This window comes from Lutra lutra, chromosome 7 (assembly GCF_902655055.1).
Source record: "Lutra lutra chromosome 7, mLutLut1.2, whole genome shotgun sequence".
Lineage (NCBI taxonomy): Eukaryota > Metazoa > Chordata > Mammalia > Carnivora > Mustelidae > Lutra > Lutra lutra.
The window spans coordinates 105,873,963-105,892,592 of NC_062284.1; the positions used below are offsets into that span (position 1 = coordinate 105,873,963).

Consider the following 18,630-nt stretch of genomic DNA (forward strand, 5'->3'; position numbering starts at 1 on the left):
ACCAACTGAGCCGCCCAGGCGTCCCTGAACCTCCTGGATTTTGATGCTTGTTCCCTTTGCCATATTGGGGAAATTCTCTCCAATAATTCTCTCCAACATACCTTCTGCTCCCCTCTCTGTTTCCTCTTCTTCTGGAATCCCAATTATTCTAATGTTGTTTCGTCTTATGGTGTCACTTATCTCTCGAATTCTCCCCTCGTGGTCCAGTAGCTGTTTGTCCCTCTTTTGCTCAGCTTCTTTATTCTCTGTCATTTGGTCTTCTATATCTCTAATTCTTTCTTCTGCCTCATTTATCCTAGCAGTGAGAGCCTCCATTTTTGATTGCATCTCATTAATAGCTTTTTTTATTTCAACTTGGTTAGATTTTAGTTCTTTTATTTCTCCAGAAAGGGCTTTTATATCTCCCGAGAGGATTGCTTTAATATCTTCCATGCCTTTTTCAAGCCCAGCTAGAACCTTGAGAATCGTCATTCTGAACTCTAGATCTGACATATTACCAATGTCTGTATTGATTAGGTCCCTAGCCTTTGGTACTGCTTCTTGTTCTTTTTTTTGTTGTGAATTTTTCCGCCTTGTCATTTTGTCCAGATAAGAGTATATGAAGGAGCAATTAAAATACTAAAAGGGTGGCAACAACCCCAGGAAAATATGCTTTAGCCAAATCAGAAGAGATCCCAAATCGTGAGGGGGGAGAAAGGGGATAAAAAGGGGTTCAGAAAGAAAAAAAAAAAAAGAAACTATTAAAAAAAGAAAGCCGATAAAGAAAAAATATAAAAAGGAAAAATATATATATATATATTAGATAAACTATTTAAAAAACGTTATAAAAGAAAACGGTAAAAGTTAAAAAAATTTAGCAGAAGAAGAGAAAAAAAAATTGAAAAAGAAAAAAAAATTAAATTAACTGCAAGGCTAAAGAATCATGGGGAGAAAGCCATGAGTTCCGTGCTTTGCTTTCTTCTCCTCTGGAATTCTGCCGCTCTCCTTGGTATTGAACCTGCACTCCTTGGTAGGTGAACTTGGTCCTGGCTGGGTTTCTCGTTGATCTTCTGGGGGAGGGGCCTGTTGTAGTGATTCTCAAGCGTCTTTGTCCCAGGCAGAGTTGCACCGCCCTTACCCAGGGCCGGGCTGAGTAATCCGCTCGGGTTTGCTGGGTTTGCTTTCGGGAGCTTTTGTTCCCTGAGCGCTTTCTGTAGAGTTCTGGAAGACGGGAATGAAGATGGCGGCCTCCGGGTCTCCGGCCCGGAGGAGCCGAGAGCCCGGGGCCCCACTCCTCAGTGCGCCCTCAGAGAACAGCGCCCAGTTACTCCCGTCACCCTGGCCTCCGGCCGCGCTCCAAGCTGACCGAGCCTGCGACCGGTTCAAGGTAACCCCGAGTTTAGAGCTCACTCCTTGGCTCTGTCTCTGTAGCCGGCTTCCCCATTCTAATACCGGTAAGCTCTGTGACACTCAGACACCCCCGGTCCTTCTGTGACCCTGTGGGACCTGAGGCCGCGCTGACCCCGCCTGGGCTTCACCCCCAGTTAAGCCTCTGGAGCGATGTCCCTCAGCGGAACAGACTTGTAAAAGTCCTGATTTTGTGCCCCGTTGCTCCGCCGCTCGCCGGGAGCCGGCCCCTCCCCCCGCGGTCTATCTTCCCGTTGCCTTGGATTCACTTCTCCGCCAGTCCTATCTTTCAGATAGTGGTTGATTTTCTGTTTCTAGAATTGCTGTTCTTCTTCTCTTCAATCTCCCGTTGGATTTGTAGGTGTTTGCAATCTTTAGATAAGCTATTTAGCTGATCTCCCGCTACCTGAAGTAGTCTCAGCCTGCTACTTCTCCGCCATCTTGACTCCTCCCTGTAATAGCAATCTCTTAAATAATGGGCTCCCACTGTAGTTTCACTACAGGAAACATTCCTTTGGTATTTTAGAATACATTGCTATAGAGGAGACAAAGTAAAAAAAAAAAAAGTTTAGAATGTTATAGATTTCATAATAATTAAATAAATCAAAAATTTTAAGTGGTTTAATGTCCTGTCTCCAGCAAAGTACTTTGAAGTAATTGTATGTACTTTTGAACTAGGCTGTGGTAAGTAAAAATTGTGTGGTATTCTAAAACACAGTAGTTGGTTATTTACTTATTTGAGGTCTCTCAGACTCATTGTAAAAATTCAACAAATCATTTTTGCTTCCACACTAGCTCTTCAAATCTTGTTAGCTATTATTTTTTTCTTTTACTGTCTTTGCTCTTCTTTCTTAAATTTGATGAAGGACTTAGATATATCTTCCAGCAGAAGAGAGAATTTTTGATATTATGGGTTAATAGCATGTCAACCTGGTAACTGTATCTGTTCAAACATGCCTTCTGTTAGTAGAGTAGCTAATACTTATAAAGTCCCTGCTGTGTACCTGGTACAGATCTAAGAACTTTACATATATGAATTTATTTAATCCACCCTGTAAAACACATGGTAATGTACCGGTTTTATAGATAAAGAAACCAAGGCACAGAGGAATGAAGAAATTTGTCAGAGGCCATATAACTCGAGTGGAGCTGGGATTCAAACCCAGTCGGACTATGCTTTTAAAGAGTGCCCTGTTCTGTCCCTCTTTATTTTGAAATATAGGAAATAAATGGAACTTTTGAAGTGCAAGCTAAGTTTCTGATAGCTGTGGTAATTGCTATCAGTGGGAGTACATGCTATGTCTTGGTAGCGAGTCACTAGTATTTTGTTGTCGGTTTTATTCCTGTCCATTGTTGCTATATAAAGTTTTGAGAATAAAAATAACACAGTATAACACATTACACTTTAGTCTTGGCTTTGCCGCTTACTGTTACGACCTTTGGCAAGTTATGTTGTTCCTAAACGTGTTTTCTCAATTGTGAAATGTGGATAATATTAATACCTCAGAGGCTTATTTTGAGGGTTAAATTAGATAGTGTATGTGAAGTATCTGGCATGCATGAGTGCCTGATAAGTGTGAGTTGCTGCTGAAAGGATGACACGGTGAGTATGTCAACAGTAGTGATAATAGAAGGAAGGATGATTGTGGATGGCACTTCCTTTTCAGATGAGAGAGAATTCAGCCATAAAGATCTGGGTTGTGTATTTGATTTTTCCCTTCATTTCTGAAATAGTTGACTCATCTCTTCCCCAAACTTTTTAGGACAGACCCAAAGTAAGAGTGATTCCATGCCACCCACTGGAGTAATTGTAAACAAGCCACACCCTGTAACAGTGACTACTTCCATTCCTACATCATCTCGAAAAATGGAAACTGGAATAAAGAAACCTAACATCGCAATTATAGAAATGAAGTCGGAAAAAAAGGATCCTCCTCAGCTTACTGTACAGGTATGTCAGGGTGCATGAATAGAAAATTTTAAGGAAGAAAAAAATCTTCGGCTTAACTTTAACACTTAAAATTTATTACATTGCTTCATAAAAACTTTACTTTCATCATGGGTCTTTTATATTTTAAAACTGTGATATTAATGTAACCTCTCTATCCTTGTTCTGTATGATCTAAGCTACTTTTTTAAGCCAGTGGCTCATGTCCAGGTGACGTGATGATATTCCAAAGTGAACAACTGAACAGTATATTACAATTAATTTTAAAAGAATGAGTGTGACTTTAAATATATATAAGATTTGAATGAATGGAAAGAGAACTTTTTTTTTTTTAAAGATTTTATTTATTTATTAGACAGAGAGATCACAAGCAGGCAGAGAGGCAGGCAGAGAGAGAGGAGGAAGCAGGCTCCCCGCTGAGCAGAGAGCCCGATGTGGGGCTCGATCCCAGGACTCTGAGATCATGACCTGAGCCGAAGGCAGCGGCTTAACCCACTGAGCCACCCAGGCGCCCCTGGAAAGAGAACTTATATGTGAAGATTAATTATTCAAGTTGCCAATTCTTCCTAAGTTAATATATAATTTAAGTCAAATTGTAATTTAGCCCCCCCACCGACACAGACCATGTGTTTAATTTTTTATTTATTTTCTTTAACTTAAGGATCATTTTGATATTTGAAAGAATAAAGGGTTTTCGGGTACTGGACCTGTACAACGAAGTATTTCAGAAATAGCCTTGATTGTTTAAAAAAGTGTAATATAGGACACCTGGGTGACTTGGTCAGTTAAACGTCCAATTCTTGATTTCAGCTCATGTCATGATCTAAAGGTTGTGAGATTGAGTCCCATATTAGGCTCCAAGCTGTGTATGGAGTCTGCTTAAGATTCTCTCTCTCCCTCTGCACCACCCCCAACTCGAGTGCTCTCTCTCTCTCTCGTGCTGTCTTGCTTTCTCTAAAAAAAAAAAAAGAATGTAATATGTAGTAATTACTTCATGTATCAGTAGGAAAGAGGAGTCTTGTAAGTGAAATAATATATGTTGTAGTTGGTTAATAATGTGGAAAATAGATCAGTTTTAGACTCTAATCTCCCACTGTATGGCACATGAATTCTAAATAGGCAACAGGCAAAAGTTTAACTGTAAAATGTAAAAACAGCAGGATGAGAAGATAATTATATAGAATCTTTATCAAATGGAATCTTTATCCAAGCTGAAGCTAAGTCCAGATATGAGAGAAGAAAACCTACATATAATAAAAGAATAGATTTGAATCTATAAAATCTAAACTGAAGCTAATATAAAAAATTCATATGTAAAAAGGGAAACCTACAGTTAGAATATATGAAAGGACTATGCCATAAAGGATTAATTCTTAAATCTGAAAACTTCTGTAAGTTAATAAGAAGGCAGTGCAAATCCAGGAATATTCAAAGAACCTGAATAGTATCTTACAGAAGAGGAAATACAGTTTATGAGCAAGAAAATGGATACTTTAAATCTTTCTAGTTACTAAAATAATCCAAATTAAAATAACAGTAATATACCTCCATTTAAAAACTTATTGCTGAGACAATTATGTTTTTGATGACATGAATAGAACTCATTTGGACTGCATTTTGGCATTAATTATCAAGAATTTTAAATATTCATGCTCTATATTAATCTAGTATCTAGTGATCTGGCATAATGAAATAATGCCAGTTTAGGGGGGAAAAAAGTTTAGGGGGGGAAACCCTATATATGAAGAAGATTTTTGTGGTGATATATATAATAGCAGAAATATTAGAAATGTCATAAATGCTTACCAACAGGAAAATGGTTAAATAATTAAGGCATTATTAAAATATTATATATCTAAAATATAATTATTAAGTTTATATGGGAGCATGAAAGATGCTTATAACCTAATTAAGATGAAAAATCAGAAATAGTAAGAAGTAGATAGTAAAAAGAAAAGGGAAGATTGAAAATAAAGTTATCTGAATAGGGTCTTATGTGTTCCCCTTTATTTTCTAAATTTTATAAAATACTCTATCATAACTTAAAAAAATTGTTATCCATTTACTTCTTCATAAAAGTTAAATATATGTTACTGATGTATAGACTGATAGGTATTTGAGTCAAAATGATGAACAGAAAGCTGGATGTTGTGTTTTGTTTTAGGTATTACCCAATGTGGATATTGATAGCATTTCGAATGGTAGTGCTGATGTCGATTTATCTCTGCCTAGTCCCAAAGAAGCATGTCCTCCTTTGAAAACTTGGATACAGGTATTCAGAAATATATCAGATAGTTTTGAGTAATGTCTGACTATGAAGTTTAACTAATATTATTCCATGCAAAGTCTCCCATTGTATGTCATAATAATTTAGGTTTTAAGGAAGAGATTCAGGATGAATCTAGTATTGCTGATGAACTTGAAAAAGAAAGTTTGTTTAAGATCCTTACATTTATAAACATTGTGAAAGTGTTAATCCTTAGTGTAGTTTTTGGGTAATTTAAGTTGTCTCATATGTGAAGAGAGGATTTCTGTCTCTTTGGAGAAAAAGCTTGATTTAAACAGGAATCAAATTATAGTTTTCCTGAATATGAATTTCATAGTGATGTTTAGAGTTCATGTTTTGGGATGTTACTTTGTCAATATAGTATTGACATGATACAAAAATAGGCATTTCTCCCTAGTATTTATTTTCTATTCAATAATGAAGCTCTAACTTTACTACACACTTGAATAACACTGCAGCTTTCCCCAGCTTTCATCTGTTGTAAGCAGATGTAGTCCTCAAGGATATAGGTTTAAGGAGAAGGAGAACACCAACAATTTTTCATGATCAGAAATAGTAAAACAGGGGTGCCTGGGTGACTCAGTCCATTAAGCATCTGCCTTCGGCTCAGGTCGTGATCTTGGGATCCTGGGATCAAGCCCCGAGTTGGGTTCCCTGCTCAGTGGGGAGCCTGCCTCTCCAGCTGCATCTGCCCTCTCCCCCCTGCTTTCATGCTTTCTCTCTCGAATAAATAAATAAAATATTTAAAATAAAATAGTAAAATAGAACTGACCCTAAATGGCAATTGTGCCTAATTTAATTTTTTCATCAATAACTTTTTTTTTTTTTTTAACCAGAAGTTTATTAAAACATATGGTTACAAATAAGTTTTTGGACTGTTTATCATTCTTCTCTCAGGGAGGGGCTAATGTGGTTTTGGGGACTAGATTATATCAAGTGAGGCCTCCAGGCTAAATTAGTGTCTCACTAAATTAGTATTTATAACTTTCTAATTTATTTGATACTGTATCTGTCTTTTTGTGTGTTTGTATATATGTATACTTACATATCTAACATATAAACACAACTGTAGGAGAGAAATCATAATAATCCTAGCAACCTGATTGGTTGGCTTAAGTTGCATTGTTGATGGAGTCATTGACAAAAATTTATATTTAATTTTTGAGAGCTATTAAAATGAAACCTGATGGCTCAGGTACTATCTTGGATTTCATTTTTTGAGTGAAATCAGTTCTAAGTAGGATATTAAAATAAAAAAATAGAGCTATGTAATTATAAGCTTATGGGTAGAAATATGGTAAATTATGTATAAATTTAAACGATATTAAGCACAACAAAATCTTTTTGAAAATGCTTTCTTAGACCCCAGAACTTATGACGGTAGATGAAGAAGAGGTCAAGTTTCCAGGAACAAACTTTGATGAAGTTATCGATATCATACAGGTAACAAAGCTTAGAAAATGTGAGAAATTATTTTTCTAGCAGTATTCTTCCATGTAATTAAAAATAATTATATATATGTATCTGTATATAATTTTTAGAGCAGTTTTAGTTTCTAAAATGAACAAAAATGAGATGAAAGTTCAGAGATTTCCCATATACCTTCTACACCCACACATATATAGCCTCCCCCACTCTTAGCATCTGGAGTGGCACATTTGTTAAAATTGTTGAACCTAAATTGACCCATCATAATCACTCAACATCCTTAGTTTACTTTAGAGTTCACCCTTGATTATGTACATTCTATGGGCTTGAACAAATATATCCATTATTACAGTATCAAACAGAGTATTTTCTCTTCTCTAAAATTCTTTCTGTTCTACCTATTCATTCTTCCCTAATTCACCCCAATCCCTGGTAACCATTGACCTTCTTATTGTCTCCATAGTTTTATTTTTTCCGGAATGTGATGGAGTCAGAAGCATACAGTGTGTAGCCTTTTTGGATTCTTTTACTCAGTAATATGCATTTAAGCTTCCTCCATATCTTTTCATGACTGAATAGCTCATTTCTTTTTAGCGCTGAATAATATTCCATTGTTTGGATGTACCACAGTTTATTTACTCATTCACCTACTAAAGGATATCTTGGTTGTTTCTGAGTTTTGGCAGTTATGAATGAAGTTGTGATGAACATCTGTGCACAGTTTTTTTTCATGAACATGTTTTCATCTCCTTAGGTAAATATCAAGGAGTATGATTGCTGGATTGTATATTAAAAGTATGTCTAGATTTGTAAGAAACCAGTAAACTTTTTTCCAAAGTGGCTGTACCATTTTTCTTTACCACCAGTAAGGAATGAGAGTTCCTGCTGCTGCACATCTTTTTCAGTGTTTGGTGTTGTCAGTATTCTGGATTTTGGCCAAATTTTGTGTAGTGGTATTTCTTTGTTGTTTTAGTTTGCATTTCCCCGATGACATATGATGTGGAGCATCTTTTCATACACTTATATTCCACCTGTATATCTTCTTTGGTAAGGTTGTCTGTTAAGGTTTTTGGCCTACTTTTAAAACCGGGTTGTTTTCTTATTGTTGAGTTTTAAGAGTACTTTGTATATTTTGAATAACAGTTCTTTATCAGATGTGTTTTGGCAAATATTTTCTTCTCATTTATGGCTTGTCTTCTAACTCTCTTGATGTTGTCTTTCACAAAGCAGAAGTTTTTAATTTGAATGAAGTCCAGCTTATCAATTATTTCTTTCATGGATCACCCATCTGATGGTATATCTAAAAAGTCAGTGCCATACCCAGAGTCATCACAGTTTTCTTCTAGGAGTTTTATAGTTTTGTGTTTTACAATTAGTCTCTGATCCATTTTGAGTTAATTTTTGTGAAAGGTGTAAGGTCTGTGCTAGGTTAGTTTTTTTTGCCTGTGGATCATGTTGAAAAGATGATCCTTGCTCCATTGTATTGCCTTTGCTTCTATGTCAAAGATGAATTGACTATATTTATGTGGTTCTAATTTTGGGCTCTCTATTCTGTTCCATTCATCTCTTTGTCTGTTCTTTCATCAATTCCATACTGCTTGATTACCACTGCTTTATAGTAAGTCTTGAAGTTGAATAGTGTCTGTCCTCCAACTTCATTCTTTTCCTTCAGTATTGTGTTGGCTATTCTGGTTCTTTTGCCTCTCTATATAATTTTAGAGTCAGTTAGTTGATAGCCACATAATATCTTACTGAGATTTTTATTGGAATTGCATGGAATCTATAGATCAAGTTGGGAACAACCAGCATCTTGACAGTATTGAGTCTTCCTATCTAAGAACGTAGAATATCTCGGGGCATGTGGGTGGCTTAGTCGGTTAAGCATCTGACTCTTGATTTGATAAGATTCTCCCTCTCCCTGAACTCTACAAAAAAATCATAGAATATCTTTTTATTGATTTAGTTCTTTGATTTCATTCATTAGGATTTTGTGCTTCTCTTCAAAAAATTCTTGTACATATTTTGTTAGATTTATACATAAGTATTTCATTTTTTTGGATGCTTATGTAAATAGTATTGTGCTTTTAATTTCATTTTCCACTTGTTCATTGTTGGCAAACTTGTTATAATCAATAATTATTTCCAGGAGTTGTTTGGGTTTTTTTTTTTTTTTTTTTTTTTGGTCAATTCTTTCAGATTTTCTATATAGACAATCATGTCCTCTTCAAACAAGGACAGTTTTATTTCTTCCTTCCAAACACCTTTTATTTCCTTTTATTGTCTACTTGTATTAGCAAGGACTTTTAGTATGGTGTTGAAAAGGAATGGTAAGAGGGGACATGCTTGCCTTGTTCCTGATAGTTGAGTATGTTTTCACCATCAATATTATGTTACAGTGCTTTGAGAAACTTCCCTTTACTTTTGAGCTAAGTGTATTTTTATTTTAAAATTATGAAGTTAGTATTCTATAGTATAGTGTTCTCTTCATCTGTGTCCTCTAGCTGCCTCAGTGAAACGTAATGATTATCAGCTGTTTCCCATCTACATCTCTTCTTTCCTGCTTCCTGTTTTCTTCCTCCTTTCCATTTCCTTTGGCTTCCCTCCCTCCAATCTATCCTTTCTTTATTCTGTTAAACATTTGTCTGTCTGACTTCTGGATTATTGGCAAGATCACCAGTTAGCTCATATTGAGGGGAAAAGTTGTGAGGGGTCTAAAATCCAAGAGAGGAGTCCGTATAATAGGAAGAGCTATAGAAATGATATAGAAATGGTAAAATAGAAGAAGGGGAAAAATAGGAAGAAGTAAAATATAAAGGATGGGAGAAAAGATCATAGACCATAGAAACCACTTGAATAATAAAATGCCATTACAATTTCAAGATATTTATTCATATTTCTTTCAGAACTTTCACTACTAAGGCCAGATTTATTCGTCATAAAATCAAACCCTATTTTAGAATATTAAGAGATATGCACTATATTAAAGGTTTTTGTTCACTGGTATGTTTTCTCATGTGAATTGCACATGAATGTTTCAAAGGCAAGAATCTTACTTATCTTTATATTTCTAATGCCTGGCAAAGACATTTGACAACTTTTTTTCCCCCATGTATAAGTGAAAGAAACAGTTGTAGAAATAACACATGGTTTAGTCAGAGCCAAGTGTTCTAATCCTGGCTCTGCCACTTATTAGTTGTGGAGTTAATTTTTTAATGGGAGGATATTAATCGAATTATAATTTTTAATGACTTCTAATTTTTTTGAGATACATATTAAACCATTTACAGGTAAAATGAGATCTGTGATTTGTTTCAAAATTATATGTGAAAGGTAAAGCAGATGGGGGTGTGTATAGGTGACACAAATTAGCTGTGGGTTGATAATTGTTAAAGCTCGGAACAAGTAAATGGGATATGCATAATTTATACATAACCAATATAGTATATGAGCACTATTTTGTTTTCTTTTAAACATGTCTGATATTTCCATAATGAAAAGTTTAAAATTTTCAGAAATTATTCCTTTGATCATATGATGGTGCAAATAATGTATAAGATAACCTAACTGCATTTGTAGATGTAAATTATAGGTTCAGAAAGAGGAAGCAGTGATATTTAGAAGCATTAATTTATTATGATAATAAATTAAGATAATAAATTTCTAGAGGGAAGTGTTAATGTTTTATGCAGGAAAAACCAAGTTATCTAGTTTGTTTTATGACTGCTTAAAATGAACAGTGGGTTTTAAAAAGACAAAATAATTGTATAATTAAGGTTTCTTCAAGGCAATTTGTATGACAAATGTATATATTGTAAATAACTTGATGCCACCTAATTAGAAATGCTATTGATTAATGTAGAAATGTTGATGAATTTACCAACCTAAGTTCCATGCCTACCCGGGTCATTCAGTAAATGTTAAACAAATACATGAATGTAATAGTTTTGTTTTTATTATTGCCAGGAAGAGGAAAAATGTGATGAAATTCCAGAACATTCTGAACCAATTCTGGAGTTTAACAGAAGTGTTAAAGTTGTTTCTACAAAATATAATGGTCCTCCATTTCCGCCAGTTGCTTCTACTTTTCAGCCCACCACTGATGTTCTGGATAAAGTAATTCAGAGAAAAGAAACATTGGAAAATAGCTTAATTCAGTGGTGAGTTTACAGTGGTGTTGGTGTGAACAGAATCGTAGTAACAGATAGAAAGTATTAAATTTTAATTGAAAATCTTCCTTGTCTCCTTTTGTTTATTAAATTTTTCCTTTGTTACAGTCACTGGGAACTATTTGATGTGATGTGAGGGTTTAACTAGTTGTTGAAGGTATTGTTTTTCTTCAATATTTGTTTTTAGGCTGTCTATTATGGCAAAAGAGGCTGTTAAGTAACAAAAGCCTTCAAAATGTACGTATTCTTTTTTTTTTTAATGTACATATTCTTTAATCCCATGATTCACTTCCAGAAATTCCTAAGGAAATAATTATGGTTCTGCTACTCAGCCACAGACTACTTAGCACATACAGTGCTTACTGTAAACAAGGCATTGTTCTGCTTGTTACTTCTATAACTTATGAACTCTGTTTTTTTTTTAAGATTTTATTTATTTATTAGAGAGAGAGCAAGAGAGAGAACACAAGCAGGGAGAGCAGTAGGCAGAGGGAGAAGCAGGCTCCTTGCTGAGCAAGGAGCCCGATGTGGAACTTGATCCCAGGACCCTGGGATCATGACCTGAGCTGAAGGCAGATGCCCAAACCATCTGAGCCACCGAGGCACCCCTGAACTCTGTTTTTATCCCTGTTTTCACCTGTGAGAAACTTTAAGGAAGTTATGGCATAAACTAAACTTAATAGTAATACTTACCAAGATTGCACTTAGAAGAATTATTTAATGATGTTAAATGATATTAAGAATTAAAAGACCGCACTCAAAAATACATATGCAGGGATACCTGGGTGGTGCAGTTGGTTAAGCATCTGACTCTGGTTTCAGTTCAGGTCATGATCGCAGGGTCGTGAGATCAAGCCTAACTTTGGGCTCTATGCTGGGTGTGAAGTCTGCTTAAGGTTGTCTCTCTCTGGGGCACCTGGGTGGCTCAGTGGCTTAAGCCTCTGCCTTCAGCTCGGGTCATGATCTCAGGGTTCTGGGATGGAGTCCCACATCGAGCTCTCTGCTCAGCAGGGAGCCTGCTCTCTCCCCACCTGCCTACCTCTCTGCCTACTTGTGATCTCTCTGTCAAATAAATAAATAAAATCTTAAAAAAAAAAAAGATTCTCTTTCCCCCTCTCCTTTTGCCCCTTCCCACCCCCCAACCCCACTTACACATGTACTCTCTCTCAAAAAAACAAACAAAAAAAAAAAACCACAAAAAAACACAACAACAAAACCAAAATAAATGTACATAGGAAAAAATTTGAAAAACATATACCAAATTGTTAGTTGTGTTTATCCATGAGTCTGAGATTATGTGTGAGCCGTATCTATTTTTGTAACTTACATATTTTCTAATTTCTCTGCAATGACTATCTATACGTGTATAATAATTTTTCATCAGCCTCCTGGGTGCTGTAAAGAAATGTACAGAAGTGATCTCCTATTGTGTCCCCCCTTTTCCTTCCTTCTCTCTTTCCTCTTTCATTTCCTAAAAATGACCAATAAATTGTCTTTCCTTTTTAAGAGGAAAACTACCTGTATTGTAGTCCAAATATTTATTTCTTTGAAGAGAGGGCAGCTGGACTTCTTTTCTAATTCTGATCTTGTGTGCTTTTATATGGGTGCTTTCCGAGTAGGGAACCCAACATTTTAGGTGCATGATACGTCCGATAATCCTTGACCTAAACCTTATTATGAATTTAAAGAGGTCTGTTACACTTTTCATTAGGCTAATCTGCAAGTTTATTAAATCAAATTTAAATCTGCCTCCCACATGGTGATTCTGTTTCATGTGGTTTATTCAACTGGGAAATACCTTTATTTTTTTTTTCCAGATTAAACCTTTAGAATTACTACTTTGATGTGTAAATGTTTGTGTCCATTGGTAAAGTTTATTTTTAGGAGTGTTATTTCTAACACTTTGTACATTCAATCAAATTTAAGAATCCTCAACTTTTATTCCTCAGGGTAGAACAAGAGATAATGTCGAGAATTATCTCTGGGCTCTTTCCAATCCAGCAACAGGCCAGACCTGATGTCAGTGTTTCAGTCAGTGAGGCAAGTGAACCATTGACTTCTGACATCGGTAAGTGAAATGAAATCTTTTACTTTCTTTTGGTATTGAAAGATAAAACCTTGGCGCACCTGGGTGGCTCAACTGGTTGAGCATCTGACTCTTGATTTTGGCTCAGGTCATGATCTCATGCGTTGTGGAATAGACCCCCACATTGGGCTTTGCACTCACCGGGGAGTCTGCTTCAGAGTCTCTTTCCCTCTGCCCCTGCCTGCACATGTGTGTGTGTGCACACGTGTTCGCTTTCTCACTCTCTCTCTCAAATAATTAAATAAATAAATCTTAAAAAAAAAAAAGATAAAACCTTCAAGTCATGGGTTTATGTATTTTAGAGGTCAAGTATTCCTCAGCTGACAAAAGATAGGCTCTTACTTCCAATATCCTTTCCCTTTTGTTCTCTATAGTGGAGGTAAGTTTTCTTTCACCTCTGTATTTCATACTCCAGTGTTGACATTATTCTATCCCTCCATCCCTCCCACCCCAAATCTCTCCATTACTTCCCGTAGCACTTTGTACATATCTTTGTTAGGGGGACTATCAGATTGGATTACAATTGGCTTACATTATCTGTTTCATTAGACTATAAATTACTCAGGATTATGGATGTTTCTCCTTTAGTGCCTAACCTTTGACACTGAATGGATGGACGAACCTCTTTATGGAACGCAAATCATTCTCTCCTTCTCATCCTTCCTCCTGTTCCTTCTTTTCTATCATTTTTCCCTTTCTTCTTCCTTTTCCCCCTCTTTCACGTCCTCTTTTTCCATTAGCTTTTTTGAGGTATAGTTTACTTGCCATAAAGTTTGCCAATTCTAAGTGTACAGTGTGATGAGTTTTGATCAATAGAACTGTGCATTAGTCACTTAATCATGATATAAAAAAAACACTCCCATCGTTCCAAAAAGTTCACTTATGCCACTTTGTAGTCAGTTCCTCACCCCCTCCCACGCCTACTGGGCCCTAACAGCTGCTGATCTGCTTTATATTACTGTATTTTTGTCTTTACTAGAATTTTATATATATGTAGTCATATAATATATAGCCTTTTGTGTCAGCCTTTATTTAACATAAAGCTTTGACAATCATGTTTTATGCATGTAGTAATACTATGGATCTATCATAATTTGTTAATCCAGTTACCAGTTCATGGAAATTTGTACTCTTTTAGTTTGGGACTACTATAAATAAAGCTGTGATAAACAGATAAGAAACTGCTGCTGTTTTTAGAGAGGCTGTTCTATTTTGCATTCCCAGCCAGTGCTGCCTGAGAGCTCCAGTTGCTCTCCAACCTCACCAGCACTTGGTGTTGTCAGTGTTTTTAATTATAGATGTTCTGTAAGCATGTAGAGAGATCTCATTTTTCACATTTCCCTAATGACTAATGATGTGCATTTTTTCCGTGTGCTTATTTGCCACCTGTACACTTACTTTGGAAATGTCCTTTAAATCTTTTGCCCATTTTTAAATTGAGGTTTGTGTCTTCCTATTATTGAGTTGTAAAATTTCTTTATTCTGGGGCGCCTGGGTGGCTCAGTGGGTTAAGCTGCTGCCTTCAGCTCAGGTCATGATCCCAGGTCCTGGGTTCAAGCCCCACATCGGGCTTTCTGCTCAGCGGGGAGCCTGCTTCCTCCTCTCTCTCTGCCTGCCTCTCTGCCTACTTGTGATTTCTCTCTGTCAAATAAATAAATAAAATCTTAAAAAAAAAAAGTTCTTTATTCTGGATACAAGTCCTTTATTAGATAGACTTTACAGTATGTTCTCCTAGTTTGTGTCTCACCTTTTTGTTTTCTCAGCATTATCTTTTAAATGGGTCAGGGCAAAATGTTGGGGCACCTGGGTGGCTCAGTAGGTTAAGCCTTTGGCTCTGGTAATGATCCTGAGGTACTGGGATCAAGCCCTGCTTGGCTAGGAGCCTGCTTCTCTCTCTGCCACTCCCTCTGTGGCTCTCCCTGCTTATGATCTCTCACTCTTGCTCTCTCTCAAATAAATAAATAAAATCTTTAAGAAGAAAAAGAAAACGAAAAGGTTAATTTTGATGAATTTTAATTTATCAATTTTCCTTTTATAGTTTGTGGTTTTTGGTATATTATTTCTCAAGATCATTAAGCTTTTCTCCTATATTTCCTTCTAGAATGTGTATGGCTTCAGACTATGCATTTAGGTCTGTGGTACATGTTGAGTTAATTTTGATCCCTACTTTGCACCATATACAAAGATTTTTTTTTCAGTGTATGGATATCCAGTTGTTCTAGCATTATTTGTTGAAAAGATTATCCTTTCTTGCAATGAATTACTCTGACACTCTTGTTGAAAATCAGTTGGCTAAATATGTATGAATCTGTTTCTGGGCTTTTTTTCTGTGCCTTGATCTGTACGTTTATTTTTATGTCAATACATACCTTATTGTAATTTAAAAAATATCTTGAAATTGGATTGTATAAGTTCTCCAAATTTGTTCTTTTTAAAAAAGATTTAATTATGATGTTCCAACCTCCTGAAGAGCTCTGGCTGCTAAAATGTGACTACCTTCATGCTATTCCCTTGCTCAAGATGCTGTGCTGGCTCCCAAGTACCTGCCAGAGCTCTGCAGGAGGTTGGAACATCAAGGTGATCTTGTGCAACCTACTCATTTTAAAGATAAAAAAACCATTATGTAAATAATTCACCAATGGAACCAAAGCTAGCACCCTAAAACTAACACTCCAAAATATAAACATATTTATAAAGAAGGTTTTGAAAAAGAACTGAATAAAATATGCACAGGAAATAGCTTGTATGCCTTGCCATATTTAAAGTTAGGTGACGCTGGAATGCCAAGAGCAGTTAAATCTACAAAAACACTGTGGAAGACCTTAACTTGACCCTGCCTGAGAAAAATTTTCTGATGTTTAATTGTCTTTGCAAAGATACTCTTAATTCAATGACGTGGGCAGTTTTCAGGACTCTCCATTCCCAACAGCTATGTGACATGCATTAGCCATGATCATGGAAGCATGAAGAAAGCAGACAACTACAGAAGATATTATGGAACTATAAAAATTCAAGGACTGAAAGTGGCAATGTAAAGTTGCAATTAGCCTACTTTTATTCTTTTTTGGATGACATTTCACTAATGTACATAAACTTGCAAATAACACAATAAAAATGCAAAGATGTGTCTCCTGAAAAAAAAAAAGATTTAATTAATTAATTAATTTGTGTGTAAGAGAGAGAGAGAGAGAGGTGTGTGCCTAAGCATGACCATGAGGAGGGGCAGAGGGAGAGAAACAGGCAGACTCCCCACTGGGCACAGAGCCTGACAGGGACCTAATGCAGCAGGGCTCAATGAGGGACTCCATCCCAGGACCCTGAGATCATGATCTGAGCCAAAGTCAGACACTTGACTGACTGAGCCACCCAGGCACCCCTTGTTCTTCTTTTTAAAACATTCCTCTCTATCATTACTTCTATTTTTTTGCCTCTTCTCCAGTCCAGAATTACCTACTTTTCTTCTTCCATAGACTCTAACTGCCCAAATCCTAGACTTCCCAGCCTATATTTATGGCTTATACTTTTTCATTACCCACTTTCTCTTTAGTCCTCATGGAGCTTTCTGCCCTTCTCCTAGTGAAGCTCCTCTCTCACAGAATTTTATTGTCAAGAATAACCTTTTTTTTCCAAATCCTTATCTTCGCTCGTGGCTCTAGCATGGGCACTGTTGACCACCTCTAATTCTTAAAATGTCCTACTCATTTTGTTTTCTTAAAATCCATTCTGTTGTTGTTCCTGCTATCTTCTTTATTTCTTTAGGACTTTATTTTATTATCTTTTTTTTTTTTTTTCCTGATCAGTTGCTCACCCCTTAGCCCGACATCTTCGGCTGCAACCTCGCAGTTGTGTCTCTCCACCGGCATCCCAAAACTTGACATGTCCAGAGTTTTTCTAGCCCAACCGGCCCTTTTTTTGTTTCTGTTTACATTAAGATCCGAATTTTCCAAGTGCCCAATCTCCAAAGCTTTGGAGTTATTGTTTATTCTCTTTTCTTTGTTTTTCCTCATCTCCACCCGGCCATAGCCTATTCCCTCACTCCATACGATTTATTGTTGCATTTAGTTAATTCTTCCTATTTAGTATAACTTGAATGCCTCCTCCACTGCTACCCCCCCCCCCAGGTTTTCTTTCAGCACTTTTTGGAAAGAAGGGGAAAAAAATGATCAACAAAGTTATGAGGAAATTTATGGGTTTTTTTTTTTTAATGGAAATCTTACAGTTTCCAAATTGGGCATTTAAATTCTATTCTCTTCTATTTATAAATATATGTGTTTGTTTTGTTTTGCCTATGTCTGGGTAGGGCTTTTGGCCTTTATAATAGAAACGTTCTAATTTATGATCATGCCAAAACAATAAATTATGAGAACTGAAAAGAAGTATCTACAGGGGCGCCTGGGTGGCTCAGTGGGTTAAGCCGCTGCCTTCGGCTCAGGTCATGATCCCAGGTCCTGGGTTCAAGCCCCACATCGGGCTTTCTGCTCAGCAGGGAGCCTGCTTCCTCCTCTCTCTCTGCCTGCCTCTCTGCCTACTTGTGATTTCTCTCTGTCAAATAAATAAATAAAATCTTAAAAAAAAAAAAGAAGTATCTACATACACTGTCAAATACCAATTTGGCATTTGGTAGTCATTGCTATGGTAACTTCAGAGTAAACTACTATTAATTATCCCTCAACAGGTGATCCTAAGACACCTGTAACCACTTTTTAAGGAATTGTGGATATTGCTCCTTTAGTTGTACTTCTTTGGAGAGGTTACATCTCCATCAAATTGTATTACCATTGTTTACATGTTTTCTACACAGAGCTTTAGAAATATAGCCCACTTTAAGTCTAATAAAGTCTGTTGAGGAAGTTTTTCTCAATTTTATGTATATTCATACAAGGGAAAAATTATAACCTATTTGGAATATTAATATACCTATATAGCTTCTGATATCAAGCATGCAAAGTACTACAAAAGTGAGTAGGAGTAGCCTATAATATTAGTAACTGATGTATCTGAAACTAGAAGGAAGTTTTTGTCTTTGTATTTATGAAGCAGCTACTATTTCTTTAAAATTCTCTGCAGTCATTGGGTCTTTGTGTTTTGGTTTTTATTTATTCATTTATATATTTATTTATTTTAAAGATTTTATTTATTTGAGAGAGAGAGAGCATACGAGAGAGAGAGCACAAGTGGAGGGGAGGGGCAATGGGAGGGAGAAGCAGGCTCCCCACTGGGCAGGTAACCCAACTCTGGGCTGGATCCAGGACCCTCGGACCATGACCTGAACCAAAGCTAGACACTCAATCAACTGAGCCACCCAGGTACCCCTGTGCCTTGGTGTCTT

At 36.3% G+C, this 18,630-nt stretch overlaps 1 protein-coding gene across 12 annotated transcripts in view; it reads left to right on the top strand.

Moving 5' to 3' along the window:
- The window catches only part of KIAA0586 (KIAA0586 ortholog), a 140,305-nt gene that overhangs the window by 40,578 nt on the left and 81,097 nt on the right, over positions 1-18,630 (top strand). For all 12 annotated transcript variants that reach the window (XR_007128753.1, XM_047737777.1, XM_047737778.1 and 9 more), the window contains 5 exons: positions 3,150-3,337; positions 5,499-5,606; positions 6,984-7,064; positions 11,013-11,206; positions 13,165-13,283. Coding sequence is in view for 11 of the 12 variants with exons in the window: in XM_047737777.1 (XP_047593733.1) it covers positions 3,150-3,337; positions 5,499-5,606; positions 6,984-7,064; positions 11,013-11,206; positions 13,165-13,283 (690 nt within the window). In the remaining variant the exon portion in view is untranslated. The remainder of the gene's footprint in view (positions 1-3,149; positions 3,338-5,498; positions 5,607-6,983; positions 7,065-11,012; positions 11,207-13,164; positions 13,284-18,630) is intronic.